Below are 16,963 nucleotides of genomic sequence, written 5' to 3'. Positions count from 1 at the left end.
CTGCTGAAACTCAAGCTTAACTTACAGACTCCATCGCTGAGGACAGATTCGTCCTAAACTACCTTAAGTGACCGTGAGACAGTAAAAAACGTGGCTTATCAAAAAGATCCTGTGTCTTTTCGGCTTCTTCCTGAAGGGGATATATCTTAGGAAGCACTATGTTACCTTCAGGTCACACAGGTGAATAATTCAGAGTTAAACTTAACTCCTGTGGGTTAATTATTAAGAAAGAGGGTTAAGACTAACTTTTAGATTTGAACGATTCGGTTCAGGGAAGAAGAGTCGATTCGATAATATCGGAGCTCACAAGGAACTTGATATGATCGCGATGTATTTATGGACTGGATTGCGTGAACAGTTAACGGACAAGTGGGCAAATTAACTAGGCACTTCCATGTTTATTTGTTTTCCTGTTGTTTACATTTTTTTCTGTTATCTTATTGATCTACGATCTGTATATTAACTCTGAGTGATTTATTTTGTGTGAGTTTTTTTCTTTTCTTGCGTTTTTTTGTATTGTTGGTATTTAGTTTATCTTTAAACACTTCACACTGTATGTTCTCATCACCTTTTTCCTCTATATATTAGTCAGGTTCAAAAGTGCAAACAAACATTCTAATATTGTTTCTAATGTATCATTAGATTGTATTAGACTAGATTAGATTAGATTAGATTAGATTAGATTAGATTGGAGGCAACAAGCTGTTACTATACTGTAGAAACCTGTGATTGGTGGTACTCTATAAGATGTCAATACACTGATGTGACTAATGAACCTCAGCTTTAACACCAATCACAGGTTTAAATTAATGTGCTTGTTCTAAAATGTCAGCGTTTCTATAGTAACAGCTCATTCGCATTGACTTGTATAAGATCCGTAATAACTATTAAGATTTTTTTTTTATACACGTTTGTTAATCGACAGGGGGCACGGTAGCTTAGTGGTTAGCACGTTCGCCTCACACCTCCAGGGTTGGGGGTTCGATTCCCGTCTTCGCCTTGTGTGTGTGGAGTTTGCATGTTCTCCCCGTGCCTCGGGGGTTTCCTCCGGGTACTCCGGTTTCCTCCCCCGGTACAAAGACATGCATGGTAGGTTGATTGGCATCTCTGGAAAATTGTCCGTAGTGTGTGAGTGTGTGAGTGAATGAGAGTGTGTGTGTGCCCTGCGATGGGTTGGCACTCCGTCCAGGGTGTATCCTGCCTCGATGCCCGATGACGCCTGAGATAGGCACAGGCTCCCCGTGACCCAAGAAGTTCGGATAAACGGTAGAAGATGAATGATTGAATGAATGAATGAATGAATGAATGAATGAATGAATGAATGAATGAATGTTAATCGACAACCATGTACTTGTTTACTGTAACTTTTAAAAAGGAGTCTCCACTGTCAGCGCTTTGAAAGTTTACCACCAAAGCAATGGACATGTGCCTCACTGGTTCTCGATATCATGCATCCATGAAAATGAAAGCTAACTGGTGTCACAGATATTCCACAATATTTGACGTTTAACATGCTTTTACATTTACGGCATTTGGCAGATGTCTATGACGTTTCTAGATGTATATATATACACACACACACACACACACACTGTATATATAGCAAACAAGGGAAGAAGTGCTAGTTGTTTGAAGACAGCCACTGACTAAGCTGTTCGAACATCTAGTGGAAGTTCGTTCCATCACCTCAGTGCCAGAACAGAGAAGAGTCTGGATCTGTATTTACCTCTTACCCTGAGAGATGGTAGGACCAGTAGAGCAGTGCTGGCAGATCTGAGGGAGCGAGGTGCAGTGTGTGGAGTGATAAGAGCTTTAAGGTAAGAAGGAGCTGGTCCATTTTTGGCTTCGTTCATCAACAAATTGCTGCCATACCGTACAGTATATACATGGAATTGACCTACAGTATATACGTAGGAAACTTTACGTCAGCAACATGGTTACCTCCGCTCTTGAATACACAGCGTATATATAAAATGTCTCCATTAGCATACGTTCTCATTTCTATGAACATTCTATACAGCTCAGGGGTCACGGAAGGTATTAAAGTTGCATGAATTGCAATCTATCCCGAACAAGGACACTTCGACGGAAAGTTCAGTATCTATGCGAATCTTTGAGTGTTATTTTTGGTGAAGGAATTGTGCAGGAGAAGCTGGATCGCTCACAGCACCATCAATAATGCACAGGGGTTTCACGGCGCGCATGCTGGAGCCGGTGTACCAGCAGGACGAGCTTGATTTCAATCAAGTTCTAACAGTCGAGAGACAGAAATGTCAGATTACATTATTAAATATATTAATTGGTATGGAAGTCAGTCTTTACCCCAGTCATTCATTTCAAATTTTTATATCTTATTCTTTTCTCTTTTAGTCTTAATCCTGATCAGTCATTTCATGTTTTAGCTCTCACTTGACCATTTCTGGAGTTTTATGTGCAGAAAGGTAAATGAGATGAATCCGGATAAGTTGGGGAAGTGTGCACCTTACAGACGTGTGTGAATAGACAGAAAATCTTGGTAAATTTTTTTTTTTTTAATTCGGTTTAATTTACACAAACATTTACATACAACTAATAAAAGATAAGCAAAAATTCTAATAAATAAATAGATAGACAGACAGACAGACAAATAAATAAATAAATAAATAAATAAATAAAGTCATTCAAGAGCAAAATGAAACAATATGAGGAACGAAACCTTGCAGAAATGAGATAACATGATTCTGAATAGAGTAATGCACTTTTTTTTTTTTTGTTTCAGTGCTGAGAAATGCTAATGAAGGTCCATTTTTGGACAGGAAATAGTTAAACAGCACCTCAACGGTAGGCTGACCTATAAAACAATGAAAGGCAAGTTAATACACCATTAGTGAGTACATTAGCAGGTCTCCAGAGGTGAGCCAGACCACTATGGATGGACAGTCAGAAAGAATGGTGTGATGGATTAGGTGAAGTTCTGATGGAGAGGAAAAAGAGGTGGATGTTCATGTTACAAAGAAAGATGATACGCATCTTATTGGTAACGTCTTATATAACACACACACACACACACACACACATTTAGAGAAAGAGAGAGGGAGTTTCCAGAGGGGGGATCTCCAAAGCTGTACTGGATCACGCTTACACTGACATCAGACCTGCCTGGATCACAGTTACTGAATGACACCGGCATTAAAGACAAGCAAGGAAATGAAAGCATGCCCTAGCCGACTACTTAAGTGCCGTGTCTTTGATTTTCATGTCACTCACAGGTTTGATGTCCTTCCAGAGGTCATTTTTAAACGTCCATAGACTGGCTGAGAGCCATCGTGGGCTCTTAAAGAAGGTGCATTGTTTAGTCACTTTGGATACAGCAGGTGCATAAGAAACTGTTTGAAATAAAAGCAAAAAATCCTTAAATGAGAATAAGTGTGATTTGCATAATGATTTCTATGACATTCTAAATTAGTCCGTGTCCTATCAATGTATTTATTTATAAAGAGTTCAAAAGCACTTCAGCACTTCAAGCAAGTCGCTCTGGATAAGGGCATCTACCAAAAACCCTAAATGTAAATTCATTCATTCATTCATTCATCTACCGCTTATCCGAACTTCTCGGATCACGGGGAGCCTGTGCCTATCTCAGGCGTCATCGGGCATCGATGCAGGATACACCCTGCACGGAGTGCCAACCCATCACAGGGCACACACACTCTCATTCACTCACACACTCAGGACAATTTTCCAGAGATGCCAATCAACCTACCATGCATGTCTTTGGCCCGGGGGAGGAAACCGGAGTACCCGGAGGAAACCCCCGAGGCACGGGGAGAACATGCAAAATCCACACACACAAGGTGGAGGCGGAATCGAACCCCCAACCCTAGAGGTATGAGGCGAACGTGCTACCCACTAAGCCACCGTGCAGCCCCCCCGTAAATGTAAATTGATTTCAAAATCAAGTGAGGAAGATCCATTAGCTGCCTTTCACAGATGAAGAATTTGGCTGGATGAAGCACTTTCTAAAACACAAACAAATTTTAACGTTTAAAAACACAAAGCATTTTATTGTATTTGCAAATGACTTCTTATTCTGCCATTCTGTAACAGTGCATTGTGGGAAAGTATACAACGAGTATACAATTCAAGCTGATAAATGTTGTGGACCAGCCCTTAAGATGGCGGCCGTTGGAATTCAGCAAGAGCACTTTGTTTGTTTACAGATTTTTCCTTAAAAATAAACATAAAGATATTTCATTTTGTGTTGTAGACTTAGACATCTTAGAAAATGACCATACATTGTTATATTGATGTAAAAAAAAAAAAGCTATGTAAAATATTAATACAGTACTCAATACAGTATGGGGGTTTTTACACCTGGTCACTTCATGCGTTTTCTCTGATTCCTCTGATAGCTATCTGATGGGACAAAGACCAGGTCTAAATGCCCTCCAAAATCGTTTCGAGACGGATATAAATTGACGGTACAAACCCCTTCAGGAGGTGGTCTGGGACGCGTTTCAGATGAAACTGGACAGGGGGAAATGCATGTGGTTGTTCAAGCCACATACGTCAGCGTCCACAAAGGAAGTACGTCACTCGCAAGTGACTCGCGAGTCGTGCATCGCGCCAGAAACAAATATGTTTTCCCAACATTGCTGGCTCCGATCTTTCACCCAGGTGTCTCGTTCGGTCTTAAAATGCACTGCTGCCTCCAGCGAAAACGCAGCAAACAGTAAATGCTGTTTTTTGTAGCAGCCGCATACACAAAAGTGTGTTCCATTTTCAATTACCCCAGAAATGAGGTAAAATATATTAGCATTTTGGGCCGGAGTAGAAAGATCGGATCGATATCCGATCCGCCGAGACACATTTATGTGGCCTGATGTAAATGGTACAGTTTTAACAAATCAGATAGCTATCGGATCAGAGACAACACACGAAGTGACCGGGTGTAAAAAGGCCCTATGAGTAGTAGATTTGAGATCACATTACCAGATTGAAGACAGACATGAGTCTAGAAAAATCTTATTATGTGAACACAGACAAATAGACTTGCCAAATCGAGCCAAATCACTCCAATGGCAAGCGAATATTAGCTACCAAAGAAAATCAAAGTGCTTCAATTCACATTTTTTTAAAACTCTGACTAATTATCTATGGTATATTGTTAGGAATTGCATATTGTGGCTTCATGAGGTAGCAAATCGATGGGTTTATAAGAAGCTTTTGGTGTGTGAGCCTAAAATGTGCCACAGCTGAAAGAGCAATCATTAAGACCTACGACAGTTTATTCTAAACACATTCATTGTTCTTCAGATTCCAGCCAAAATATAATACTTACTGAAATGTTCTACTGTGTAACTCATTTAATATTTAGATTTCCTACCATCAGAGGTTTCATTTATCATATTCAGAGATGAGCTGCTGCCATGTTTTGTGACATTCTTTAAATTTTGCGATTCTTCAGATATCTGCTTCTTGTCCTCCTGCTCCGTCTCCCGGTGGTAGAAATAGTTGAAGTTGGACACAATGACAGGCACAGGCAAGGCGATAGTCAAAACCCCAGCGATGGCACACAAAGTGCCGACTATTTTCCCTCCCAGTGTGATGGGACACATGTCTCCATATCCCACTGTAGTCATGGTGACGACGGCCCACCAGAATCCATCAGGGATGCTACTGAACTGCGTGTTGGGATCATCCACCTCAACGAAGTAGATGGCACTGGAGAAGAGTATAACTCCAATGAAGAGAAAGAAGATGAGCAAGCCCAGCTCCCTCATGCTGGCCTTGAGTGTCTGACCCAAAATCTGAAGACCTTTGGAGTGACGTGATAGCTTAAAGATCCTGAAGACTCTTACTAACCTGATTATTCGAAGAATGGCCAGGGACATGCTCTGTCCTCCGGAATTACTATGTGTCACAGCTGCCAGCTCAGTTATGACAGTGACAAAATACGGGATGACCGATATGAGGTCTATAACGTTCATGATGTTGTTAAAAAACTTGCGTTTGCTTGGGCAAACCAGGAAGCGGACATTAATCTCAAAGACAAACCAGATGATGCAGGCTGTCTCAATGATAAAGAAAGGGTCAGTAAAAGTGTTGCTAATAGTTTTGGAAGTGGCACTTGATGGAGAGACTGCTTTGTTTGTTTGATTGATTGGAAGTCCAATGACTTGAAAAACCTCAAAATCATCACGAAACTCTGGAAGGGTCTCCATACAAAAGATGAAGATGGAAACAATGATCACGATAAGTGACACCAGAGCAACTCCACGAGCTGCATTGGAGCTCTCAGGGTACTCAAAGAGCAACCAGAATTGTCTATAGAACTCATTGGATGGTAAAGGAACCTCTGGTTCTTTGATAAAGCCTTCCTCTTCACGGAATTGCTCCATGGCTTCACTACCTAGCTGATAGAAATTCATCTCGTCTGCAAAAACATCTAAGGGAACGTTTGCAGGTCTGCGGATCTTTCCACCCGACTGGTAATAGTAGAGAATTCCATCAAAGCTCGGACGATTACGATCAAAGAAATATTCATTTCTCATTGGATCAAAGTATTTCATTCTTTTTAAAGGATCTCCCAGCAAAGTATCAGGAAACTGGTCCAAAGTCTTGGCTCGGGTTTCAAAATGAAGACCAGCGATGTTGATTATGACTTTCTGCTCACCATCCTCTATCTCTTTCTTGTCCACAAACAGATCCTCATAGCAATCTTTGGCCAGTTTGTTGAATATGCTATCGGCCTGAGATCCTTCCATGTTTAATAAAAGTTTCCAGTTTGATATCAGGCTAGCACAACTAGGACGCCCTCTTGTTGTTGGGGTTGGAATGAAGGAGGATTCTGGCTCCTTCGTGACCTGACTTTTATCTTGGTAGGAACAGATATTTGGGGTTCCTATGACATGGTTGACATGGGTGGCCTCCCCTTTTTCTGGCATATCTGCCATCAAAGCTGCCTTGTCATTGGAGTTACTTCGATCATCTCCGTTAATTTTCATGTTCTCTAACTTCTCAAAGTCAACTAATGCCACCTCCATCCTCTCAGCTTGGACAGTCATCTGTGTACTTGATTACTAAGATCGGACCTCTAAGAGAGCTAAATTACAGCTCAAATACCTAAATGGTATGTCACCATTGGGCTTCACAGTAATGCTCATCACACAGAGGAAACTCTGAGGTGTTAAATCCCTGCAAATTAAAGAGAAGCAAAGTGTTACAAAGGGATTAAACATGAACAGGTGTGACTTGGACTATAAGACATACATTAATAAAAAAAATTTCTCTGTAAAGTAGAAACACTGAAGTGAAATCTGTCTAAAACTTGACGTATTATCTTGTGAGCAGTTTAGACAGACTGGCAAGTATCCTCTATTTAAACCAGACCTTTTCTTTTCTCCCTGACAGACAGTTGATCTAAGGTCTGAGGTTTAAACAGTACTATATGGCTCATATCAAGCACAGCAAATTCATCCTATCACCATCTAGCCACCAAAAGCATGCAAGGTAATACCTTGGTAGTTCTCTTTTTGCTGATGCTAAAGGTTTTCAGAGATACCTCTTATAGTATTTTACCAAGGTTTCTCATGGGTTTTAGTGAATTGTGGTGGATTACTGTAAGTAACCTCTCTGCTTTCAGAAAGGATATTCATATGATAGGTACTGTAGATCCAATCCACAGTGCTATGGTGCGTATAACTTTTGTATAGATAAGGACTTGCTACTGACTAGCAGTCCCTGCTAAAACTCGCTGCAATAAATACATCAGATCTATATGAGAGGGTTCAAATCATTTGTGAAACAACTTTTACCTAAGGTCATACAAGAGCCATCAGCTAGAGGCTTTAGGTTTTAAGAACGATCGGTAGACATTGTTCTCAATTAGAACATTGTCGAAAGCCTCCAAAACCAAAGGTATAGGTGACATGACTCAGAAGCATGGAAGTATTTTACAAAAAAAATGTGTACTCACTAAGGTTGAAGACATGAGTGGACATCAGAGAGTCACCAATCCCCAGCATTATAACTGTGGCCTGACAAATCATAAAGCAAGCAGAGGAAGGATAAAGGCTTTTTAGGTGACTAAAGACTGAAGATATATCTGTGCAAAACAAGAGATTTTCAATGAGAACTGAAAGAGAAGTTCTGTTTCCAAACTTCCAACCAGATGATTCCTCTCATAATTGGCAGGAGTCCTTCCTTCGGCGGTCCCAGCCACACTTCCCATTTGACCAAGGCTTTTGCTACAGTATTTCCTCCCAATTACCCAGAGATTCCAGCATCTCCTCCACCTAGCATCTGGCTCTTAAGCCCTATACTAGCATTACCTTCCCAATGTCGCTGAAGTCCCAGTTAAGTTTCTTCTAGCTCAAGACTTTCCTTAAAAGATCCTAGAATCCCCCTCTGATTATCTCTGTAGTCACAGTCAATGTTCATTGGTCTCAGTCTTTCCTCGCAAAATCTCTGTTCTCTAAGACTTAACTTTGAGTGACTCTGGAACAGTTGCATAAAGCCTCCGACAATACACCTCTATACTATACATCTCTGTTCCTGTTCTTGTTTACCTCCATTCCCTGCTCCTATAATGTAGTTTTGTACAGGATCCATTTCAGCCCCTAACCCTTCCTGATTCAGTTCATCAGACTCACATCTCCCATTGTCATTCATGATCCAATCTCTGTCAATCTCTCGTTGTGGGTGTTTTCGAATCACTTTCTGTTTATCACAGTCTAACTGCATTACTAAGACATGTTACCGTGAACCTTATTTCATATTCCTTGTCCTAGTTTTTGCTTTACTATTAAATTGAGTGTGATTTTTCTAGTTTAATTGTTATTTGCTTGATTCGATGCTATGCTCCTGTTCTTAGTCTTATGTATTTTAACAAATAGTTAAATTTATATCTACTGTACTGTATATATGAAACACACACACTTAGTATATCTTAGCATATCTGTCCAGTCACATAATTTTTATCGTATTTAAATAATTTACACCAAAAGCTAGCCTACCAATCCCAGTTACCAAAAGTACTTTATCTTTTTTTAATGAAAAATATTAAAAAACAAAAAAAAAGTAATTAAACAGTTCTCTACTTGGAGACCAGCCAAATGTCCCCCCCAAAAAAAGATATTCCTATCCTTGTGGGGACATCTGTTTGGTCTCTCTCACTCTCTTTGTCTCTCTCTCTCTCTCTCTCTCTCTCTCTCTCTCTCTCTCTCTCTCTCTCTCTTTCTCTCTCTGTCTCTTTCAAACACACACACATCTTATTCAGATTAAATAACATCAAGCTAGAATTGCTCACAGTTTTCCAATACAAAGACAACTATATGCACTCAATTACACTCGTCTTCTAACCCCTCATATACACTCCTAGCTCACCTGAAAGAAGGTCTACAGGTGTGTGCCAGTGTTTAGTGTGTGATGAGCTGCTGTTTCTGACCTCGTCTCCATTTGGGCTCAGAGTGGCTTTAATCTATTAAAGCCAGTATTGAGTAACCTTATGCTGGGGAGAAACCAGAGATGACGTATAGGGTAGAGCATGCGCACACGCACACACACACACACACACACACACACACACACACACACACACACACACACACACACACACACACACACACACAGTACACTGTAGCCCTAACTTTAACCACTCATCACTAAGTTTATCAAGTGTCAATCCAAGCCTTAATTTAAAAAACCTTTCCTTGACATTCAGGCCTTGCTATCTAATTCTAAGGCTTAACCACAAACTCTATCTAACCTTTATTTAAAACCTCAAAGCTCAAACATCAGAGATCAATGCTAGCACTAAGCCTTTATTCCTACTCGGAAATGACTTCTACTATACTTCTTATACTTCTTGTAACCACAAAAAGGGAAAGAATGAACATATTTGTGTCCCTTTCCTTGTGTACAAGTAAAATGTAGATAACTAATATGAGTTCAACTCCACCCAAAATATTGAAAAGATATTAAAAGAATTAGCCTGCTAGCAACATTAGCTTTATCAAATCATGTCAGGAATGTGAATTTGGGGGTTGGTGCATAATGAAACGATAAATATAAACAGTACTGTAGGGCGGCTAGCTTCTGTATGAGTTTTATACTACTAGCTTAACATAAGTGTATAGCTTTTCCACTAACGTGCTACGTTATTCACCAAGTAGCAATGTCAAAATTAGCTAGCTAGATATTTCAAAATCAAAGTGAATAAGAGTAGTGGAATAAGGCTAGAGCCTCTTTGGGTCTGTTACATCTAGAATTTTTGCCATACCCTGTACCGGGCATCACCAAATGGCGGACCGCGGTCCGGATCCGGACCGAGTGACGGGTTTGCCATGACCCGTTAAAATTCTAATATTATAATATTAAGCATCTCCTTATTATAATCTAATATTATAAGATTATAAGCTCTTTGATATTAATAAAAAGATAAATCTTTCGTTCATGCGCAGTTAATCTAGTTATTACGACAGGAGCGTCATCAAAAGCCAAGAGCCTGTTACTTGACAAGTAGTAAATGTACATGTACTGGATTGTTTTCCATTCAAGTGCCAGACAAGTTCAGTTTAACAATAAATTATATAGAAATGTATGTGCGTTATAGGGGGGGCACGGTGGCTTAGTGGGTAGCATATTCGCCTCACACCTCCAGGGTCGGGGTTTGATTCCCGCCTCCGTCTTGTGTGTGCGGAGTTTGCATGTTCTCCCCATGCCTCAGGGGTTTCCTCCCCCAGTCCAAAGACATGCATGGTAGGTTAATTGGCATCTCTGGAAAATTGTCCGTAGTGAGTGAATGAGAGTGTGTGTGTGCCCTGCGATGGGTTGGCACTCCGTCCAGGGTGTATCCTGCCTCGATGCCCGATGACGCCTGAGGCTCCCTGTGACCCGAGAAGTTCGGAAAAGCAGTAGTGAATGAATGAATTTACATTTACATTTAGGGTTTTTGGTAGATGCCCTTATCCAGAGCGACTTGCTTGAAGTGCTGAAGTGCTTTTGAACTCTCTATAAATAAATACATTGATAGGAGGGCTCCCCGTGACCCGAGGTAGTTTGGATAAAGCGGTAGAAAGTGAGTGAGTGAGTGTATGTGCGTTATTGATTTTATTAACATGAGGGTACACTATTTTAAGTGACAATATAAGATCCGGACCTTTTGAAATTTTGCCCTATACAAGTAGCCACACAATAAATAAATGTCACAGCTGTTTTTTTCTTAGTTTGTCAACCTAGCTTCAGTGTAGACAGGAAGGTTTTCTACGTAGAGTTTGGTGTACCTCGCTTACAGGAGTCTGAGGTTTGGCAATTTACAAACACAAAGTAGCACCATTTTAAACTGTGCGATTTTGAATCTTACAGAATTTAAGGTTAAACTTATGTATGTATGGAAGATTTGGGTTTGTTGCCCTGAAGCAGAGCTGAAATATTAGATCTGAAATTAGCGGTAAGGCAAAGCTCAACATCATGGTCTATCACCCAACACCAGCACTGATCAGATCAGTTACACTCCACTAAAGAAACCTCAGAGTGGAAACATTTACTTACATGTCTGAGAAACGTTGGGACAGGACATACATTATCTAAAGAGCACTATATACTGTACGGTGGAAGCTGGAAACATGCTTCTAGCTTCATCGTGCTTTTTAAATGTATATATGAACAGCACTGTTTTATTTTATTACATTCTATTTTCTTTCTTTCCTTTTTTTTTTTTGGTGAAAGTAGCATAATCTCTGGTGTCACTTTCAGTGAAGAAGGCGTGGTGTCTGAACCTGTCAGTCCAGGTGAAGGAGGTGTGGCCTCAGCATCTGACAGCACCAGTTTAGGAGGAATGGCCACTGATCATGTCAGTCCCAGAGAATAAGGCGTGGTATCTAAACCTGTCAGTCGCAATTAAGGAATCATGGCCACTGAAGCTGTCAGCCCCAATCCTGAGGTGTGGCCTTAGGATGTCAGTCCGTTTGAAGGAGGCGTAGCCGCTGCATCTCTCAGTCCCAGTGAAGGAGGTGAGGCCACTGAACCTGTCGGTTCTAATAAAGCAGGTGTGGATACAGACCCTGTCAGTCTCAGTGAAGGAGGTGTAGCCTCAAAATGTCAGGCCCAGAGAAGGAGGCATGGCCATTAAACCTGGCCAATCCAATGAAGGTGGTGTAGCCTCTACAACTGAGAGAGCTGTCAGTCCCAGAGAAGGAGGTGTGACCACTGTATCTCTTAGTCCATGTGAGACAGACATAATAACCTCTGTGTGTGTGTGTGTGTGTGTGTGTGTGTGTGTGTGTGTGTGTGTGTGTGTGTGTGTGTGTGTGTGTGTGTGTGTGTGTGTGTGTGTTTTCAGATTAGTTCCAGCTTCTTCCTTTTCCACTGTTTGTTTTTCAGGGGTGAAGGGCTGGCGAGGCTATTAAGAATGGATCAGACACATAACTTATCACATATCACTTTCTCTATTTACACACACACACACACACACACACACACACACACACACACACACACACACACACACACACACACACACACACACAATTAAAGGCATTGGAAGTGTTAATGAGGTAGACAGCACAGGACAGCAGGTGAAATTCAGGTGAGCGACCTTCACTGCTGTCCTTGTCAGACACACTGTTAAGCACACAGTGAATGTATTCTGACCTCCTGTAAACAAAGTGTGAGTCCAAACACAGCACTATTGAGAGAACTGCAGGCCATGCAAGCAATACAATCTGTTATATTGCTTTACACGCATGGACACGTGACTGCTGCTGCTGCTGCTGACCTTCAACTGAAGTGATGAATACGTTCTAAAGGTGGCACAAATACGACATTCCTACCTATTTACATTATTCTGTAGAATGACTCTAATTTGTTTGTTTTGTTTTATTATTATTATTAAAATTATTATTATTATTATTATTATGCAAGGTGGTATGTGAAAATCCAGTGAGTTTTAATATACTAATGTAAATATAATCAATGTTTAAGCCAATGTACCTTCAGATTTTTATTCATTAATAATTATTCATTAATAGAACTGCATGTTAACTACATAGTAATACATGCATTAATAATTAATAACATTTTGAAGCACATTCTCCAGAAGAACAAGAATCTGAAGCTACAGTGAGCACAGACTAATCACATTTATTCATTTATTGATTTAAGAAAGATATTTCATTTATTGTCCTTTTCTTATTCATGGATTTTATATTTTTATAAAATAAATAGGGAATGGCTTAAATAAATTAAATAGGGAAAATAAATGCAGCCAGGCAGGTGGGAATGCAGTGTGTGTGTGTGTGTGTGTGTGTGTGTGTGTGTGTGTGTGTGTGTGTGTGTGTGTGTGTGTGTGTGTGTGTGTGAGTGTGTGTGTGTGTGTGTGACTGTATGAGTGTGTAAGTTTAAAGGCACAGATGGCACAGGATATATCCCACTGCGTGAGTGGGTCTCTGTGTGTGTGTGTGTGTGTGTGTGTGTGTGTGTGTGTGTGTGTGTGTGTGTGTGTGTGTGTGTGTGTGTGTGTGTGTGTGTGTGTGTGTGTGTGTGTGTGTTTGAGAGAAAGGGAGAGAGATTAGTCTTTGGAGTGTAGTATAGTGGGACAGGACTCCCTTGACATAGGGGATACCAGTTTGGCACATAAGCAGCATGCTGAGTGTGTGCACATGGAAAACCCCACCCCACTACATACACACACAAACAATTGTACATCCCTCTGTATACAATGACACTGAACTGTTCAGTGATGAACTGATGTCTCAACAAAAATAATGAACAATAATGAAGGAAAATAGCTCATTTTTTTCTTTGATTCAAATTGCATTATTGGTCCATTAGAGCACATTAAGCCTATGCTGCATTGTGGTTAAACACAGATATAGTCAGCATGTTGAATCCTGTCTGTAATATAATTTTGTCTGTGTGGATGTTGGCTGTGTATGATGTCAAATACCGCTCTCTTCCAGAGAGTTTAGCCTAACTTGTCATGTGTTATTTTATCCTTTAATTAACCATAAGTGAAGATTAAAAAAATAAATAAATAACTGAGGTGAATAAATAGTGTATTGTAATAAATTTACTTCACAAATATTACTGTAGTAAATTAATTTCATGTATAAGTGCACCATAAAATAATAATTCCTTTACAAAATTTTAGTAGAGTTTTATGATGTCATTAAGTTCTTGTTATTATTTGCTGTGGTGCTGCCACCTACAGGCCGCTTAAATTATTGCATCACAACACTAACGCATCTAAATAAAACGTGACAAAACTATTACTACTATCGTTCGTTTCTCTAGTTGACCCTCTGTCCTGAAGACTCTGACTCTTACAAGGCACTGACACTGGAGACTCATTTAGCTCTGAAAACTATAGAAAATTAATCGACACCTTCTGACCAATCAGAATTGAGGATTTTGGTAGAAACACCATATATTGTGTGTGATCTTGTTATTTATTAAATTAGTACCAGATATGGACAAGCAAGCATACACACACACGCACGCACGCACGCACGCGCCCACACACACACACACACACACACACAGAGAGAGAGAGAGAGAGAGAGAGAGAGAGAGAGAGAGAGAGAGAGAGAGAGAGAGAGAGAGAGAGAGACAGCTAAACAGCTTGTGTGTGCTTACTAAATTCCCAGAGCCTTACTGCATTCCAGCATTCCAGTATTTGGGATACAGGAGGTTTAAAATATCTCTCCACATGAATATTTTACAACTCACCGTTTCATAGTCTGAGCTCCATTTTGCGTTCACACCAAGTGGCTTGTCCGAGAAAAAGCTGTGTGTTTTATTTGCAGTGTCTCACTTTGATAGCAGTCTGATTCTTATAGGACGTGTGACTTGACGTGTGGCTTTCTGGTTTGAATTAATTACAATAAATTTAGATGATAATAACGGTCCTAATAAAGTGTGTATTTATTTGTTTGTCTGTTTGTTCAGTCACACATATTACAGGTATGTGAGGCTTTAGAAAGTAAAGAAGCAAGCAGGGGAATCAAACATCTCCTGGTGGATCTGCTGGATTGGATTTTCCATGATGGTTGTGATGGATTTTCCGTTCTCGTTCTGTTCTGTAACCTGATCTACATTTCTCCACTGAGCTCCACAGTGATTTCAATCTGATGGGCTGGAATCAGTCATTACTAATTGAATCTACGTTATTCTGAGCACTCTGTGTTTGATTTGCTTCGCTCTTCTTCTCTCGGCTCCTTAAACACATCAATGTTGTTGTAGCATGAGCAGTTAAGGACACTTCAGACTTGTGCTCACACTGTGCTTAGGGAAAAGCTTAAACCACTCAGCATATACAGTATGCTTACTGTAGATATAAACAGTCCTTCATAGGGCACTAAAGGATTCGTTTTTGCTGAACAAGTAATTAGAGCTTCTAATAAATGCCTTCTATTCTGTTTAGGAACTGGTAGAGAAACACTGTTATAGGGTCATAGATAGAATCTATAATAGAGGGTTCTATAATATATAAATAATAATAAGCTTGCAAAGAACTAAAAAAGAATAGATATGCATTTTTGTATTTTAATGTGGAAAAGAAAGAAAGAAAGAAAGAAAGAAAGAAAGAAAGAAAGAAAGAAAGAAAGAAAGAAAGAAAGAAAGAAAGCCAATTTGGAACCATATAAAAAAAAATTCTCCATTGTTAACAACCACATACATGCATACATACATACGTACATACATACATACATACATACATACATACGTACATACGTACATACATACATACATACATACATACATACATACGTACATACATACGTACATACGTACATACATACATACATACATACATACATACATACGTACATACGTACATACGTACATACATACGTACATACATACATACATACGTACGTACGTACGTACGTACATACGTACGTACATACATACATACATACTTACATACGTACATACATACATACATACATACATACATACGTACATACATACATACATACGTACGTACGTACGTACATACGTACGTACATACATACATACATACTTACATACGTACATACATACATACATACATACATACATACATACGTACGTACATACATACATACATACTTACTTACATACATACATACATACATACATACATACATACATACATACATACATACGTACATACGTACATACGTACATACATACATACATACATACATACATACGTACGTACGTACGTACATACGTACGTACATACATACATACATACTTACATACGTACATACATACATACATACATACATACATACGTACATACATACATACATACGTACGTACATACATACATACGTACGTACATACATACATACATACTTACATACATACATACATACATACATACATACATACATACATACGTACGTACATACATACATACATACTTACTTACATACATACATACATACATACATACATACATACATACATACATACATACATACGTACATACGTACATACATACATACGTACAAACAAATGTACATACATACATACAGGAAAAAGGACAGGAAGAAGAAAGCAAATGAAGAGCCTGAAGTAATGGATTGGTTACAAACCAAGCAACCAACATATAAACAAATGATGAAAAATTATGAAATAAATGAAAGAAATGATGAATGAAAGAGAGAAAAAAATAAGGAAAGAAAGAAATGGAATTTTAATTTATAATTTAAATTTCCCAGCATTCCACCAAATGTTCAATTTTACTGCCAGAGAGTAACTCTTCCCACTTTCTGACACTAACCAAGGTAATCTTCTCACTCTACTTCTTAGGGGTCTGAGTAGATAATTCAAAGCGACTGAGAGAAAGCGGAGGAAATATTGATAATGGCCATCTCTCATACCACTCTTCGCTGTTGAAACCCAATCCTGACTCCCTCACTACGTGTTCAGGATTTCCCTCCTATTTCTCTGGCACACTTTTCTCTTCTTCTTGCATGAGTCCAGAATA

The 16,963-nt window shown here is 39.5% G+C and overlaps 1 protein-coding gene across 1 annotated transcript; it reads right to left on the bottom strand.

The window, feature by feature from the left end:
* Positions 1-5,345: 5,345 nt before the first annotated feature.
* Positions 5,346-7,046, bottom strand: kcna10a (potassium voltage-gated channel, shaker-related subfamily, member 10a). Its single transcript, XM_027159196.2, has one exon. It carries the CDS (start codon positions 7,044-7,046, stop codon positions 5,346-5,348), a length of 1,701 nt encoding a protein of 566 aa, XP_027014997.2.
* Between the last annotated feature and the right edge of the window lie 9,917 nt (positions 7,047-16,963).

Source organism: Tachysurus fulvidraco, chromosome 23 (genome assembly GCF_022655615.1).
Source record: "Tachysurus fulvidraco isolate hzauxx_2018 chromosome 23, HZAU_PFXX_2.0, whole genome shotgun sequence".
Classification (NCBI taxonomy): Eukaryota; Metazoa; Chordata; class Actinopteri; order Siluriformes; family Bagridae; genus Tachysurus; species Tachysurus fulvidraco.
The sequence above is the reverse complement of the archived record's forward strand: the minus strand, read 5'-3'. Positions and strand labels throughout refer to the sequence as shown.

What these genes read in the sequence shown, in the direction of transcription:
- kcna10a (XM_027159196.2), bottom strand. Translation starts at nt 7,046, where the DNA reads ATGACTGTCCAAGCTGAGAGGATGGAGGTGGCATTAGTTGACTTTGAG.